The following is a 14,546-nucleotide window of genomic DNA, read 5'->3' on the forward strand; positions in this document are numbered from 1 at the left end:
ATACAAATTAATATTTATTGAATAATGTTTTGAAAATAGCTAAGTTAATAAGTCGACCAGTTTGTTTTTATAAACCTCTCAGTCATTTAATAACGTAACACTGGGCTTTGGGCCTTTAGGCCTGGGCTTAATTTACTGAATCTTTTTTTTCCCCTATAGTTTTATTGAGATATAGTTGACATACAGCACTGTATAAGCATAATGATTTGACTTGCATACGTCATGAAATGATTATCACAAATGTTTAGTGAACACCTTGTATAGATACAAAATTAAAGAAATAGAAAAACATTTTTTTCCTTGTGATGAGAACTCTTAAGATTTTACTTTCTTAACAATTTTCATATGTAACATATAGCAGTGTTAATTATATTTATCATGTTGTATATTATATCCTTAGTACTTATTTATCTTACAGCTGGAAGTTTGTACGTTTTGACTGCCTTCATTCAGTTCCCTCTCTCTCACCCCTCACCTCTGGTAACCACAAGTCTGATCTTTTTCTCTATGAGCTTGTTTGTTTTTGAGGTATAATTGAGCTACAGTACTATGTTAGTTCCTGTTACACAACATAGTGATTTGCTATTTCTGTAGATTTCAAAATGATCACCACCGTAAGTCAGGTTGTCATCTGTCACTATAATTATTGACTGTATTCCTCACACTGTACATTTCATACCTGTGATTCATTTATTTTGCAACTGGAAGTTTGTACCTCTTAACTCCCTCACCTATTTCTCTCCTCCCCCCACCTCTCTGCTCTTTGGCAACCACCTGTTTGTTCTCTGTATCTATGACACTGTTTCTGTTTTGTTATGTTTGTTCATTTGTTTTGTTTTTTAGATTCCACATATAAGTGAAATCATATAGTATTTGTTATTATTATACTGAATTATAGTAAATAGCTATAACAGGACTAAATCATCCTGTGTGTTCAAAATTCAAATGTGTTTTTTGTTTTTGTCAAAAAGTATTTACATAGGGGCTTCCCTAGGGGTGCAATGGTTAAGAATCCGCCTGCCAATGCAGGGGACACGGGTTCAAGTCCTGGTCTGGGAAGATCCTACATGCTGCGGAGCAACTAAGCCTGTGCGCCGCAACTACTGACCCTGCGCTCTAGAGCCCGTGTGCCACAACTACTGAAGCCCACGCGCCTAGAGCCCATGCTCCACAACAAGAGAAACCACCGCAGTGAGAAGCCCGCACACCACAACAAAGAGTAGCCCCTGCTCGCCGCAACTAGAGAAAGCCTGCGTGTTGCAACGAAGACCCAACACAACCAAAAAATAAATAAATAATTAAAAAAAATTATTTACATATATATGTGAATACTTTGTATATGATGTTGTATATGATGTTTTAAATACATAATCATCAAAAGTCATTGAATTGTACAATTTAAAGAGCTGTATGTAATTTATAGTATGTAAACTATTCCTCAATAAAAACATTTCTTGATAAGGAAAAAAATAACAATAGTAATTCTGAATGAACCTGTTTTTTTTTCTCTAGATATTCGGTAGTATGTTCCTTTTATTCCTTTTTTAAGTTAATAGACTTTAATTTTAAATTTATAGAAGAATTGAGCAGACAGTATAGTACAGAGTTCCCATTTTATATGCCCCCCTCACAGAATTTTCCCTATTATTAACATTTTATATTAGTATGGTACATTTGTTACAATTAATGAACTAATATTGATACATTATTTTTAACTAAAGTCCATACTTTATTCATATTTCCTTAGTGTTTATCTAATGTCCTTTTCTGTTCCAGGATCACATCCAGGATACCACATTACATACAGTTATCATGTCTCCTTAGACTTCTGTTGGCTGTGACAGTTTCTCAGACTTTCCTTGTTTTTGATGACCTTGACAGTTTTGAGGAGTACTGGCCAGATATATTGTAGGATGCCCCTCCCTTGGAATTTGCTGTTTTTCTAATGATTAGACTGGGATTATGGGTTTTGGGGAGGAAGACCACAGTTAGAATGCCATTTTTGTCACATCATATCAAGGATACATACAACCTTTGATTACTTTTTTCTTTTTAATAGAAGTCCATAAACATAAATATCATCCACAACTGATTACTTTTAATATGGTTTTTCAGATATATTATTTCAGCGCTTTGCAAAGATATTCATTGGCTGTCTTGCAGCAGTTACTAGTGGTATGATGTATGCTCTCTATTTATCAGCGTACCATGAACGGAAATTCTGGTTTTCCAACAGGCAGGTAAGAAGAAAGAATTTTGAGCATATGAACGTTTGTTTTAATATTTAATGTTAATTTAAATAATGTGTTTTCCAGGGAGCCAAAACATGCATGATAAGTATGACACGTGCTTTCTTTTTTTTTTTATTTTTTTTTATTGGTACGCAGGCCTCTCATTGCCGTGGCCTCTCTCGTTTTGGAGCACAGGCTCCGGACGCACAGGCTCAGCAGCCATGGTTCACGGGCCCAGCCGCTGCGCGGCATGTGGGATCCTTCCGGACCGGGGCATGAACCCGTGTCCCCTGCATCGGCAGGCGGTCTCTCAACCACTGTGCCACCAGGGAAGCCCGAGAAGTGCTTAATGTTATGCTGTAAGCCAGTAGGAACAAAATGGTATAGAAGCTGTCTTGAGTCACAGTATCAACCTTGAAAAATTTAATAGCATGTATTTCAAGGTGGTAGAACAGAAATTATGAGGGGGCTTTCCTTCATGCAACTGATTTATCGGGACTTTTGATGACAGTGAAATGTTATGAAGTTTAGTCAGCTTTTTCGTAGTTTTGGTAGTTTACATTTAAGAAACAGTCTCTGGCAGTTTCAGCATCAAAATATTTTAATTTTTAGATTAGAATGTTTTGAAGTGCTGAAAATGATTAGCAGACATAACAGTATTTATTAAAATGTTGCCTCATATTAGTATGTTTAATGTTTGGTTTTAAATCATGTGTTAATCACAGACTCTACTCACTATAGTTATATTCATAATTCGTTTGGCCTTTGAATAAGTTTGTTTTCAGACTTACCTTTGCAATCAGGTATACCTGTAATAATACACATTGGCCAAGTTCGTGGTGTTACCACTTGACTCTAAAGTTTTTTTATTTTTGTATTAGCCCAAACTCTTTTTTGTTGTTCTTATTTTTGAGCGAATAGTCAAGCTGACTAAATGTTTTTAAGCCATTGATTTATCTAACACCACCAAAACATTTAACTGAATAATTACTCACCTGTATTGATTTGACCAAGGATTTTGTATAGCCTATTTCCTTGAAAATGTTATGAAGATTAAGTATTAGTTGTTCTCAACACTGGATGTACAATAGAAAAATCTGGGATGATTTAAAAAATAACTTCCCTCACAGATTCTTAGGTGGGGTGGGGCGAGTGTCTGGGTCAATATTGCACAAAATCTTTCCATGTGATTCTGTTATGTAGGCAGAATTGAGAACAATAAGGTTTAAAAATCTAGAAGACATTCATGAAGAGCATTGTGATGAGCCAGGAGCATTGGCATCATCTGGGAGCTTTTTCAGAATTGCAGATTCTCAGGCCACACTTTAGAATCAGAACCTATGTTTGAATAAGATCTCTAGAAGTTTTATATGAACATTAACTTTGAGAAGCACTGATTAAGAGTTCACATCTTTGAAATTTTAGAAAGAAAAATCAGTACCCACTCATAAAAAATAATTTTGAGGAAATTTATTTAGACTAATAAGCTCTAGATGAGAAAAAAAAAGCGTTCACTGGTCAAATAAATCTAGGAAAGACTTTATAGAGATTCTCAGTGCATAATGAATAGTGAAACTCTGAAAAGTTGCAATGAAAAAACTCATATTTTTCTCTAATCCAGCCTTTACATAGCTTATTTAACTCTTTTTAGGTAACACCCATTAATACCTTAGGAAGTTCTGTTGATCAAACTTTGGGGAAACTGCTCTGATATCTTTTGTATTAATTGATAAAATTATGCATGAAAATAAACATGTTTCATTTTAAAAGATTATAGATTTATGAAAGTTTGATTCAGCATGAAAAGCACAGGTTTCAGTGTTTTTTGACTACCTATGTTCTTGGTTCTGTACAGCCTAATTTTAGGAATTTTAAGATTTAATTACATTTCTGGGAGTTCATTTGAAAAGAACTGGTTAGTTGTCTGCTGCTCTTGGAAAGCCCTAATTAAGGGCTTGCTGTTCTGGATACCTAGGGAAGTGGAATAGCAATAGAAAAATAATACTTTCTTTTAAACTTACATTTTTATTATGGACTTCTGACACCTCAACCATCATTTTTTACTTCCTGCTATACTGTTCTTGTTCTCCTTATGGTACTACTTTGGGTTTTCCTTCCAGATTTTTCTTATATATAATAGGCAAATAACTTACGAGTTACCATCTAGTTTAAACCTTAAGTATTTCATTAAAGTGATTGCCAGATTATCGAAAAGTTTAATCTTATTAATATGGCCACTAGTGGTTAAAGGAAAATTCAAACATGTCTTTGAATAAAAGGATAAATAAATAGCATTAATTTGGAGTAGGAGGAGAGAAAAAGATTGCAGTTGAAATTTAAGACACTGGTATTTAAATAATCCTTTCATTTTCTTTTAGGAGCTTGAACGGGAAATCACATTTCAGGGTGATAGTGCCATTTATTATTCTTATTATAAGGATATGTTAAAGGCACCTTCATTTGAAAGAGGTATGGTAACTACATTTGTATATTTAGTAACAATATTTTCCTAAAATAAAACATTGTTCTTATATGTGGGAGCCCTTGAATGTGGAGATTTGTCTCAGAATATAGGTATTGGTCTTCCTTGTAGTTAATTTAAAAATTGGAAAAATGAGGCACAGAGTATTATATTTTGAGATCCTTCTTGATAATAAAGTATTTAATGACCTCTGAATAACATGTTCAATTCTTGTAAAAGCAGAATAAATAATCTGGAGAAAAATTTTTCTGGCTTTAGGTGTATACGAACTGACACACAATAACAAAACTGTATCTCTGAAGACTATAAATGCAGTGCAGCAAATGTCTCTATATCCAGAACTTATTGCCAGCGTTTTATATCAAGCAACTGGTAGCAATGTATGTGTTTCTTTTGACTTTAATATTTATTTTCTCACATATTTATGAATCCTCAAAATTATATGTTGTCATCCTATTATCTCCTTCTCTCTTTTTTCCCAATTAGGAGATTATTGAGCCAGTATATTTCTATATTGGCATTGTTTTTGGATTGCAAGGAATATATGTCACTGCTTTATTTGTTACAAGTTGGCTTATGAGTGGAACTTGGCTAGCAGGAATGCTAACTGTTGCATGGTTCATGATTAACAGGTAAGAAAGGTGTTTTTAATTAAGTTTTACAGTTTTTTGTGACTGTGGTAGAGTTCTAAAAATGGCTCCCCCCTCCAAGCCTTCCATGCCCTGATTCCTGCCTGTGAATATGATGAGATTTCATCCCTGTGATTATGTTGTGTTGTACGGCAGCAGTCCCCACCCTTTTTGGCACCAGGGACAGGTTTCCTTGAAGACAGTTTTTCCACGGAAGTGGGGTGGATGGGTCAGGCGAGGGGCAGGTGAAGCATCGCTCGCTCGCCCGCCTCTCACCTCTTGCTGGGCAGCCCAGTTCCTAACAGGCCGTGGACCAGTACTGGTCCGTGGCCCGGGGGTCAGGGACCCCGGTTATATGGCATAGTTGACCTTAAGGTAGGAAGGTTAGCTGGTGGGCCTGATCTAATCGTATGAGCCCCTAAAAGTGAGCAGCTTTCTGCAGCTGGTACAGAAGGGAAGTCAGAGATATTTGAAGCATGAGAAGGATTTGGTGCCTTGTTGCTGGATTGAAGTGAGGAGGAAATGAATTCTGCCAACAACCAGTGAGCTTGTAAAAACTCTACAAGCCCTGTATAAGAACTACAGCCCCAGTTGATGCTTTGATTTTAGCTTAAGGAGACCCTGAACAGAGAATCCAGCCATACTGTGCTGGGTTTGTGAGCCAATGAATCTGTGTTATTTTAAGCCACTACATTTGTGGTCATTTGTCATGCAACAGTTGAAAAATAATACACCCACCTCTATCTCTCTATTTTCAACCATAGCAACATTGGCATACATGTCTTTCCTCATTTATTTAAAATTGATGACATAGCTTCATGAAAAGAAGGAAGAGGCATCAGATATATCAGTTTTTTTTTTTAAATTTTTTATTTTTTTATTATTATTATTATTATTTTGCGGTACGCGGGCCTCTCACTGTTGTGGCCTCTCCCGTTGCGGAGCACAGGCTCCGGACGCGCAGGCTCAGCGGCCATGGCTCACGGGCCCAGCCGCTCCGTGGCATGTGGGATCTTCCCGGACTGGGGCACGAACCCGTGTCCCCTGCATCGGCAGGCGGACACTCAACCACTGCGCCACCAGGGAAGCCCCCAGATATATCAGTTTTAAGTTAACCACTATATTAATCTATGACAGCGTGCTTTGAATAATAAATCCATTCCTTTTGGTGATTAAAGGAGCCTCAGTTCTTTAATAGTGAGTACAAAGAGAGTAGGGGATGGGACTTCTTTGAAATGGAGAGCTAAAATTTTCTTGGCATTAGTCAGTGTCAAAAATTTATTTTTTGAATGATCCTTTTTTGGCTTTTGAAAGTGCTTCCGATCCATAGCACTTTGTCCTCATAACACTTAACGTGATTAAATTTTAGAAAATGAGACCTTTCTTCTGTTACACATTTTCTTTTGGCAGCTGCCAAATGAAAAATATGGTACTTCAAAGACACTGAGTTTCAGATTTAGGGCTGTATCTCTTACTGGGCTTTGGTTAGGATCACATGCTGGCAACAGTTTGAAGTAAACGATTTAAAAAATATTCCTTAGAAGTTTTCAAGTATGGCTGTCCAGCTTTATGAGTTATCAGTATATTTCTTCTTAACTCATAAAGGGAGTACAGGGATGAACCAAACTTTATTATTATAAAAGCAACACATGTACATCATAAAAAACTTGAAACCAGCAAAAATAAAATAGTAAGTTCACATTCCCACCACCTGGAAATCACTCAGTATTGTTTATATCTTGGTGCATATTCTTTTGGACCTTTTTCTATTGTGAATATGTGGGTGTATACATGTATGTATTTGTGGTTATGTATGTATATATATGTTTATATTTTTTAACCAAGATGAGATATATTGCACATTACTGTTTTATATGCTGCTTTCCTTATTTAGAAGCCTCTGCCTTTCTATTTCAGTAACTTTTTTATCTTTTCTAATACCCAGCCCATATTAGAATATCTTGTGTTGACCCCAAAATACACTCTATAGCTGATTTATCCAAACCAGTATTTAATCCAGGACTACGTATTGCATCTGGTTGTTAACGTTCCTTAACTCTCTTTAAATCTAACATAGTCCCTTTTTTTTTTTTTTTGCGGTAAGTGGGCCTCTCACTGTTGTGGCCTCTCCCGTTGTGGAGCACAGGCTCTGGACGCGCAGGCTCGACGGCCATGGCTCACGGGCCTAGCCGCTCAGCGGCATGTGGGATCTTCCCGGTCCAGGGCACGAACCCATGTCCCCTGCATCGGCAGGCGGACTCTCAACCACTGCGCCACCAGGGAAGCCCAGTCCCCTTTTTTTAATGACAGTTGGCTTGTTGAAGGGACCAAGTCAGTCGTCCTACAGAATGTCCCAACTTCTGGATTTCTCCTATTGCTTCCCTGTGGTGTTATTTAACTATTCTCTCTGTCTTCTGTGTTTATGTAATCTGGAAGATACCTCTAAAGGCTTGATGGATTCAAGATAAACAATTTTGGTTAGAATATATTGTCGATGATGTAGTTTTCATGTTCTGTGACTTTACAAGTTACAGGGTATTTAGTTGGCCTAACCCTAGTGAAGCTGAAATTGCTGGTTTAAAGGATGACAGTCTGATCTCTCCATTGAATAATTATGTTTTCCTCTTATGACTATAAAACAATCTGTGCGGTGTTCTGGGGCATCAAATGAACGTCCTTTTCACCATTAACAATATACCCAAGGGTTGTAACTCTAGTTGACAGCCTTTGCCTAATTTAGGGTTTATAAAATTAGGGTTTTCTATTTTCATTAGCTTCATTCTTCAAAAGTAGAATCTTTCTTTATTAACCAGGTTCTTTGGTTACCTTTAAATTCAGTTATTATTAGAAAGTTAGGACAAATGCTTAATTTCACTTTAATTACCAATTTCTTTGTAAGAGATTGTTTTAATAGCTGTTTCACACAGTGATAAAAAGCATTTTCTGGTGTTCTCCTTTTTAAGCATCTTTCTGTACTTAGAGATTTTCATTGATTCAATAGGGCTAAAATACATTACCATCATTATTCTTTTTCTTGCTTAAATTTTTACAGCATTGGTCGATAGGAGTGCTTTCAGACTGGCTCCCGAGTTCTTTTGACACATCTTCATTAATCTTTGAAAGTGTCTTGTTTTCTGGCTCAACAGGAAGAGCAGGCTCACCTTGTGTATTCCAATGAAAGATTTGCAATTAGCCTTTTCTCTCTGGAGCTTTGATTCCTTTTAGTATAAAGTAGTATTAGAGAATCTGGTGTGGATGCCAGGGGTATAGATGACTTCTTGTTAAGTCAGAAAATGCCCGTTAGAGAATATTATAAGTTGCCATGTACTCTTCTAAAATTTCATTAGGATTCATTGTTAGAAATTTAATAGCACACTCACAGAATTTATTTCAGTGCTAATAGACTAGGTCTAGAAATTTCTTGCTTTGTAGAGTGAAAGTGTGTTTCGTATACAGCATTATTTAAAATAGAGACCTTCTAAAAGGATTGCTTTCTTGACTATGTGATGCATTAGTTATTGATGTATAACAGATCAATCCAAAACTTAATAGCTTAAAACAACAAACATCTCTCACAATTTCTGAGGGTCAGGAATCCAGAGTGGCTTATCTGTGTGCTTCTAGCTAAGGGTTTCTTATGAGGTTGAGTCAGTAGTTGGTTGGGGCTACAGTCATCTGAAGGCTTGACTGGCCTGGATCATTTTTACTTAGTTCACTTCATGTGACTTTTGCAAGAAGCCTCAGTTCCTTGCTGGCTGTTGGCCTAGAAGGCCTTAGTTTCTCATCACATGGACCTCTGCAGAGGGCTGCTCACAGCTTGGTTGCTGGCTTCCTTTAGAGTGAATGATCCAAGAGAGACTGGAGTGAATGTGTCATAGTGGAAGCCAGCTATCTTTAATAACCTAATATCAGAAATGATAGGACATCACTCTGCCATATTCTGTTGGTCATGCAGACTAATCGTGGCACAACATGGGAAGTGGCTACACAGGGTGTTAATACCAGGAGGCAGGGACCGTTATGAACCATCTTGGAGGCTGGCTGTCACCTACAATGAACTTTAATATTCATTTCATTTAATCCCTAGATCTTTCTTCATCAGAAGTTCAAAGAGAAAGACTAGGCAACTTTATCATGTAAAAATAACAGCAATTAAAGAATAATAAGACTCCCTGTCAAATAAATTATTTTAAAGATCTTAGTGAGAATTGTAAGGAAATTGCCTTATTTAATTATAATTCAGTTGCCTTATTAACTTGCCTTGTTTAATGATACAATATATCCTGGGTAGCTGGAGCAGGAGTTAGGTGGAAATATTAATCTGATATATTCTGTTAAAGTGTATCTTTTAGCAATTGAAACATTTAAGCAAGTAGCTTTTTCTTTATGTGTTTGTTTTGCATTGTTTATTTTTTATTGGTTATTGGTATATATTTTCCTTTTTTTTTCTTTTTTTTTGGTTGTGCGGCATGTGGGATCTTAGTTGCCCACCAGGGATTGAAGCCGTGCCCCCTGCAGTGGAAGCACTGAGTCTTAACCACTGGACCTTAAGGAAGTCCCATATTGGTATATATTTTATACTGCAAAATATATTTGAATGCCATGAAAGAGTATGCTGTCTTTTTTATTTATCAGCTTTGGTTTATATATGATTGCCTAGAAAAGTGCAAAAAGATATTAGTCATTCCATTATATTATGATTATTATTTGTGTTCTTAGTGACGTTTTGTGATACTCATTCCTTAATATTAGGAGTAGGAAGCAGGATTATAAAATAGCTCCTGTTTGTTCAAACTAAAGGATGTAGGTATATTAGAAAATTCAAGAAAATTTCAGGAAATAGCACTGTGCATATAGTAGTGGGGGGAAATCAGAGGCAGATGACTCCCTGTGATCAGACTATCACCAAAATGGGCTAACCTGAGTCCAGTCTTCATGTATAAACAATATAGAAATTGCTCTTGGTCCCCACTGATCTTTTCGTCTACAAATATATCCCTGAGAATCACTTACAGTGGACACATGTTTATATTTGAAGAGCGAAGAAAATATATCTGATTAAAAGTCTATACTAAGTTTAATCTTTGGCCTAAAAAGGGTAACTGTGCACATCGGTGATTCATAAAAGGGTAAGATGCAAGGAATGCACATGTCCCAGAGTTAACAAAAAATAATGGTAACACATGGTGCTGGGTCTATAATAATGATATTGGTATACTCTGGATGCTTGTGGAAGTATAAAGTTTTTCAATTTTAGATGCCAGTTTTTCCCAGGAATTTCATTGTATTCTAAGGAAGTAATTCAAAAAAGAAGGAAAGAGTTCACTGCTTCAATTTATTTATTATAGTATTATTTGTAATAATATGAAAAATTAGAAAACAACCTAAATTTAAGGGAATGGTTAGGTAAATTGTAATATGTCAATGCAAGGGAACATATAGCCATTAAAAGTTATACTGATATTGCATAGGTGTTTTTCAGCTTTCACACATTATACACTGGATTGACATGCCAGGCTGTTTTTCACATCTAATCTAAATCAATGTTTCTCAAACTTCAGTTATATATATTTAAAACTTAATAATCATGGATTCCGTGTGTTGATTTAAATAATTTGAATGATAATGCTACTTAAATATAAAGCATTAAACTATGTTTTTAAGCTCCTTATGTATTGAAACCAATTTACTAATGAAGTAACAAACCAGTAAGATATTAACTAAAAACTTTAATGTGAAAAATTATATTTTGCTAACACCAAATTTCTCCTCTCTGTGTATGACAAACCTACCCAGTTAGGTACCGTGAGATGACTCATTTCTCATCATGTTGCTCTGTTCAGTCCATTATGAAATCTCTTTTTGTTTCTTTTAGCACAGTGATCAGTACATCATTCTGTTTTTACTTGGCAATACATCATTTAGTATTTTTTTTCTGATTAGCCTAAGCTAATTGAAGTAGTGCTGTGTTACCAACTGGATTGTTAACACAAACATGGAAGTCCTGAAATCTTTTTGGCAGTAGTGGGTTACAAAGTGGTCGTCCAAGTGATTCCGGTTATGTTTATACTATGATGTGTTTAAAAGGAAAACACAAAAACTCAGAGTTAGCTGATCTCTGGGAATGCATCCATAGATGAAATTGATAAAAGTAGTTGTTATTTGAATTGCTGGTTTGTGCTGCTCTCTGCTAGACTCTGCTGCTGGGGAGAAAAAGTGAGTCTCATTGGATTTTGTCACATTCCACTATTAGCCTTCTGGTTCTCACTACCACCAGGCATGGATGGTGTGGGGAAGAGCAAGAGTAGCACAAGTGTTCAGGACTGGCCGTGAGGATGCGTGTTCACGTGTAGAGAATAACTGGCAGAGACCCTACTCAGTTTTTGCTGCAATGACTAGAGGTTTCCTTCATCCCTTCTCCAGACAGTGCTTCTGATGCAGAGTTTTACAGGTTTCACTGCACTAAGCTGTGTGTTGGGTAGGGGTAGTGAGTGAGTCTTTGGAATGAGGATTGCTAGGTTCACCTTCCCAATTCTAGGCTGATAGAGTGGTTGGCAGAGTCCTGACTTGAGAATAGACATCTTCTCCTTCGTACTTCCTGACTTACGACATGTGAATATCTTGTTTTGTCTTTTAGAAAGCTAACTTTCACAACAATTTTTCATAAATAATATTGCATGAAAGTAGGTGGCCTTTAGAATACATGATGTTCACTAAATGGTATTGCAGCAATCAAATCTGGAAAAGAAATACTTATTGCACACATAGTAAAATAAATTCCAATTGGATTAAAGAATTAAAAGTTAACAGTGAAACCAATGATCACTATACAAAATCATTGGTTCCTGGTTTTTTTTGTTGTTGTTGTTGTTTTTGCGGTACCCGGGCCTCTCACTGTTGTGGCCTCTCCTGTTGCGGAGCACAGGCTCCAGATGCGCAGGCTCCAGACGCGCAGGCTCAGCGGCCATGGCTCACGGGCCTAGCCCCTCCGCGGCATGTGGGATCTTCCTGGACCGGGGCACGAACCCGTGTCCCCTGCATCGGCAGGTGGACTCTCAACCACTGAGCCACCAGGGAAGCCCTGGTTCCTGTTTTTAAAACACGTTTTTAATAGATAAAGCCAGAAACAATGTAAGTGTATAACATTAGGAACTGGTTAGATTATGATAAACCTGTACAGTTATGTGCCATGACCATTCAATATTCTTGAAGTATATTGACATATATACTATGGAAAGGTGCTCATAATATATTGTTAAGTAAAAATAGTTCATTACAGAGTTATAAAAGAGATAAGATCTAATACTGTTTACTAGGTTCTGGACACTGTACTAAGTTTTTTCCAGCTTTTATTTCATTTGATCTTCATGTTTTTAATTCATGTATATATATTCAATTACATATACATTCATAGAACACAGGTTATTTTCTAATACTTTTTAGAAGTTTTATTGAGATGTAATTGGCATAGAATAAACTTGTACATATTTAAAATGTAGAAGTTGATAATTTTAGACATTTAGACACCCTTGTGAAACCATCAACAAAATCAGTATAATACACATTATCATACCCAAAAGTTTCATTGTGCTCCTTGGTAATCTCTCCCTTTTTCCTCTTCTTACCCCACCTCTACTGCTGTAGAAAATCAGGAAAGATCAGGAAACCAGTGATCTGCTTTCTGTCACTATAAATTAGTTTTCATTTTCTAGAATTTTATATAAATGGAGTCATATAGCATATACTTTTTCGGTTTTTTATTTTCCTCCACTCAGCATAATTATTTTGAGATTCATATATGTTGGGTGTATCAATAGTTCATTTCTTTTTATTGCTGAGTAGTATCCTATTGTATGGCTATATCACATTTAAAAACTTTTTTTTAATTTATTTAATTTTTTTGGCCATGCCACGTGGCTTGTGGGATTCTAGTTCCCCAGCCAGGGATTGAACCCTCACCCTCGGCAATGAAAGCATGGAGTCCCAAACCACGGGACCACCAGGGAATTCCCTGTACCACAATTTGACTGAACTAAATTACACGCAAGAATGTTTGTCTCCATTAGGAGAATTATGCAGCAATTTTCATGAAGTTTTTTAAGCAATAGCACCTTTGTTTTTTGTGTGGGAAATAGCCATTGGGTTTATGAGATCCAGATTTAATTATTGTTGGGAAGGGAGTCCATTGTGGTGTGAGGATATGCATGGGAGACAACAGGCTTTCAATGAAAACTGATAGAGGAGAAACTTAGGAGGAGCCTGCAAAGACATTGTGTTTGATTCTGGAGATTTTCAAAGCTCTCCGGATCTATCACATAAAGGACTACTGTAATGTTAATTCTGGGTAACCTGCTGATTGAAAAAAGTATTAAACTAGATATCAGAAGCTATGCATTGTAATCCTAGTTGTGTCACCTACTAGCTATATGACTTCATTAAGTCATCACCTCTCTGAACTTCATATTCCTTTTATATAAGGATTAGTATAAGAACTGTGGATCTGCCAGGCCTGCTAGTTATGTAGTGCACATTGTGCTCTAGAGAGGGATAGCCATCTTGTTAAGGCTAGGGAGGGTGGGGGGCTGAACTCCAGTGTACTCTGCTGCAAGCTGTGTGTTGTAGCATGAGGCTGTATCTGCCCAGAGCAGGGATGCCTTTTTCACCTTCTCACAGAGGCCCATCTATTCATCAAGCAGACACAGCAGCACTAAGTCTTCCTGGGTGGGAGGTAAGGTAAGGGTGAAACACTATTAATTTGTTCAAAGATGCTGTATAGGTAATGGTGGCTTTGTCCATGCCTACCTCACAGGATACGGAGAAAAACAGTGTGTGAAAGTGCCTTGAAAAGTATAGTGTTACACAAATATAATGTCTTGCTATTTTGCTGTTCATCTGTGGTTTATTTTAGGGTAGATACGACAAGAATTGAATACTCCATTCCTTTAAGAGAAAACTGGGCACTACCATATTTTGCATGCCAAGTTGCTGCACTTACAGGCTATTTAAAAAGCAACTTAAATTCTTATGGAGAGGTAAGATACAAATTTATTTGTCACAATTCTGATGTATTGCAAATGTGGTACATTATTTTAAAGCTATTCATATTAAGAGTTAAATTATATTCAGTGAAACCTGAACTACACCGTAAAGGATATAGTTAGGTAGTCTTGTTATAACTGTTATTCTGTAATCTGATTGACAGTC

General features: G+C 36.6%; 1 protein-coding gene across 1 annotated transcript in view; it reads left to right on the plus strand.

Moving 5' to 3' along the window:
- DPY19L4 (dpy-19 like 4) overlaps positions 1-14,546 on the plus strand; it is a 58,918-nt gene that overhangs the window by 14,141 nt on the left and 30,231 nt on the right. The window contains exons 3-7 of the mRNA XM_065895528.1: positions 2,116-2,240; positions 4,610-4,700; positions 4,972-5,093; positions 5,200-5,345; positions 14,251-14,374. Of these exons, the coding sequence (XP_065751600.1) occupies positions 2,116-2,240; positions 4,610-4,700; positions 4,972-5,093; positions 5,200-5,345; positions 14,251-14,374 (608 nt within the window). The remainder of the gene's footprint in view (positions 1-2,115; positions 2,241-4,609; positions 4,701-4,971; positions 5,094-5,199; positions 5,346-14,250; positions 14,375-14,546) is intronic.

Source organism: Phocoena phocoena, chromosome 17 (genome assembly GCF_963924675.1).
Source record: "Phocoena phocoena chromosome 17, mPhoPho1.1, whole genome shotgun sequence".
Taxonomy (NCBI): domain Eukaryota; kingdom Metazoa; phylum Chordata; class Mammalia; order Artiodactyla; family Phocoenidae; genus Phocoena; species Phocoena phocoena.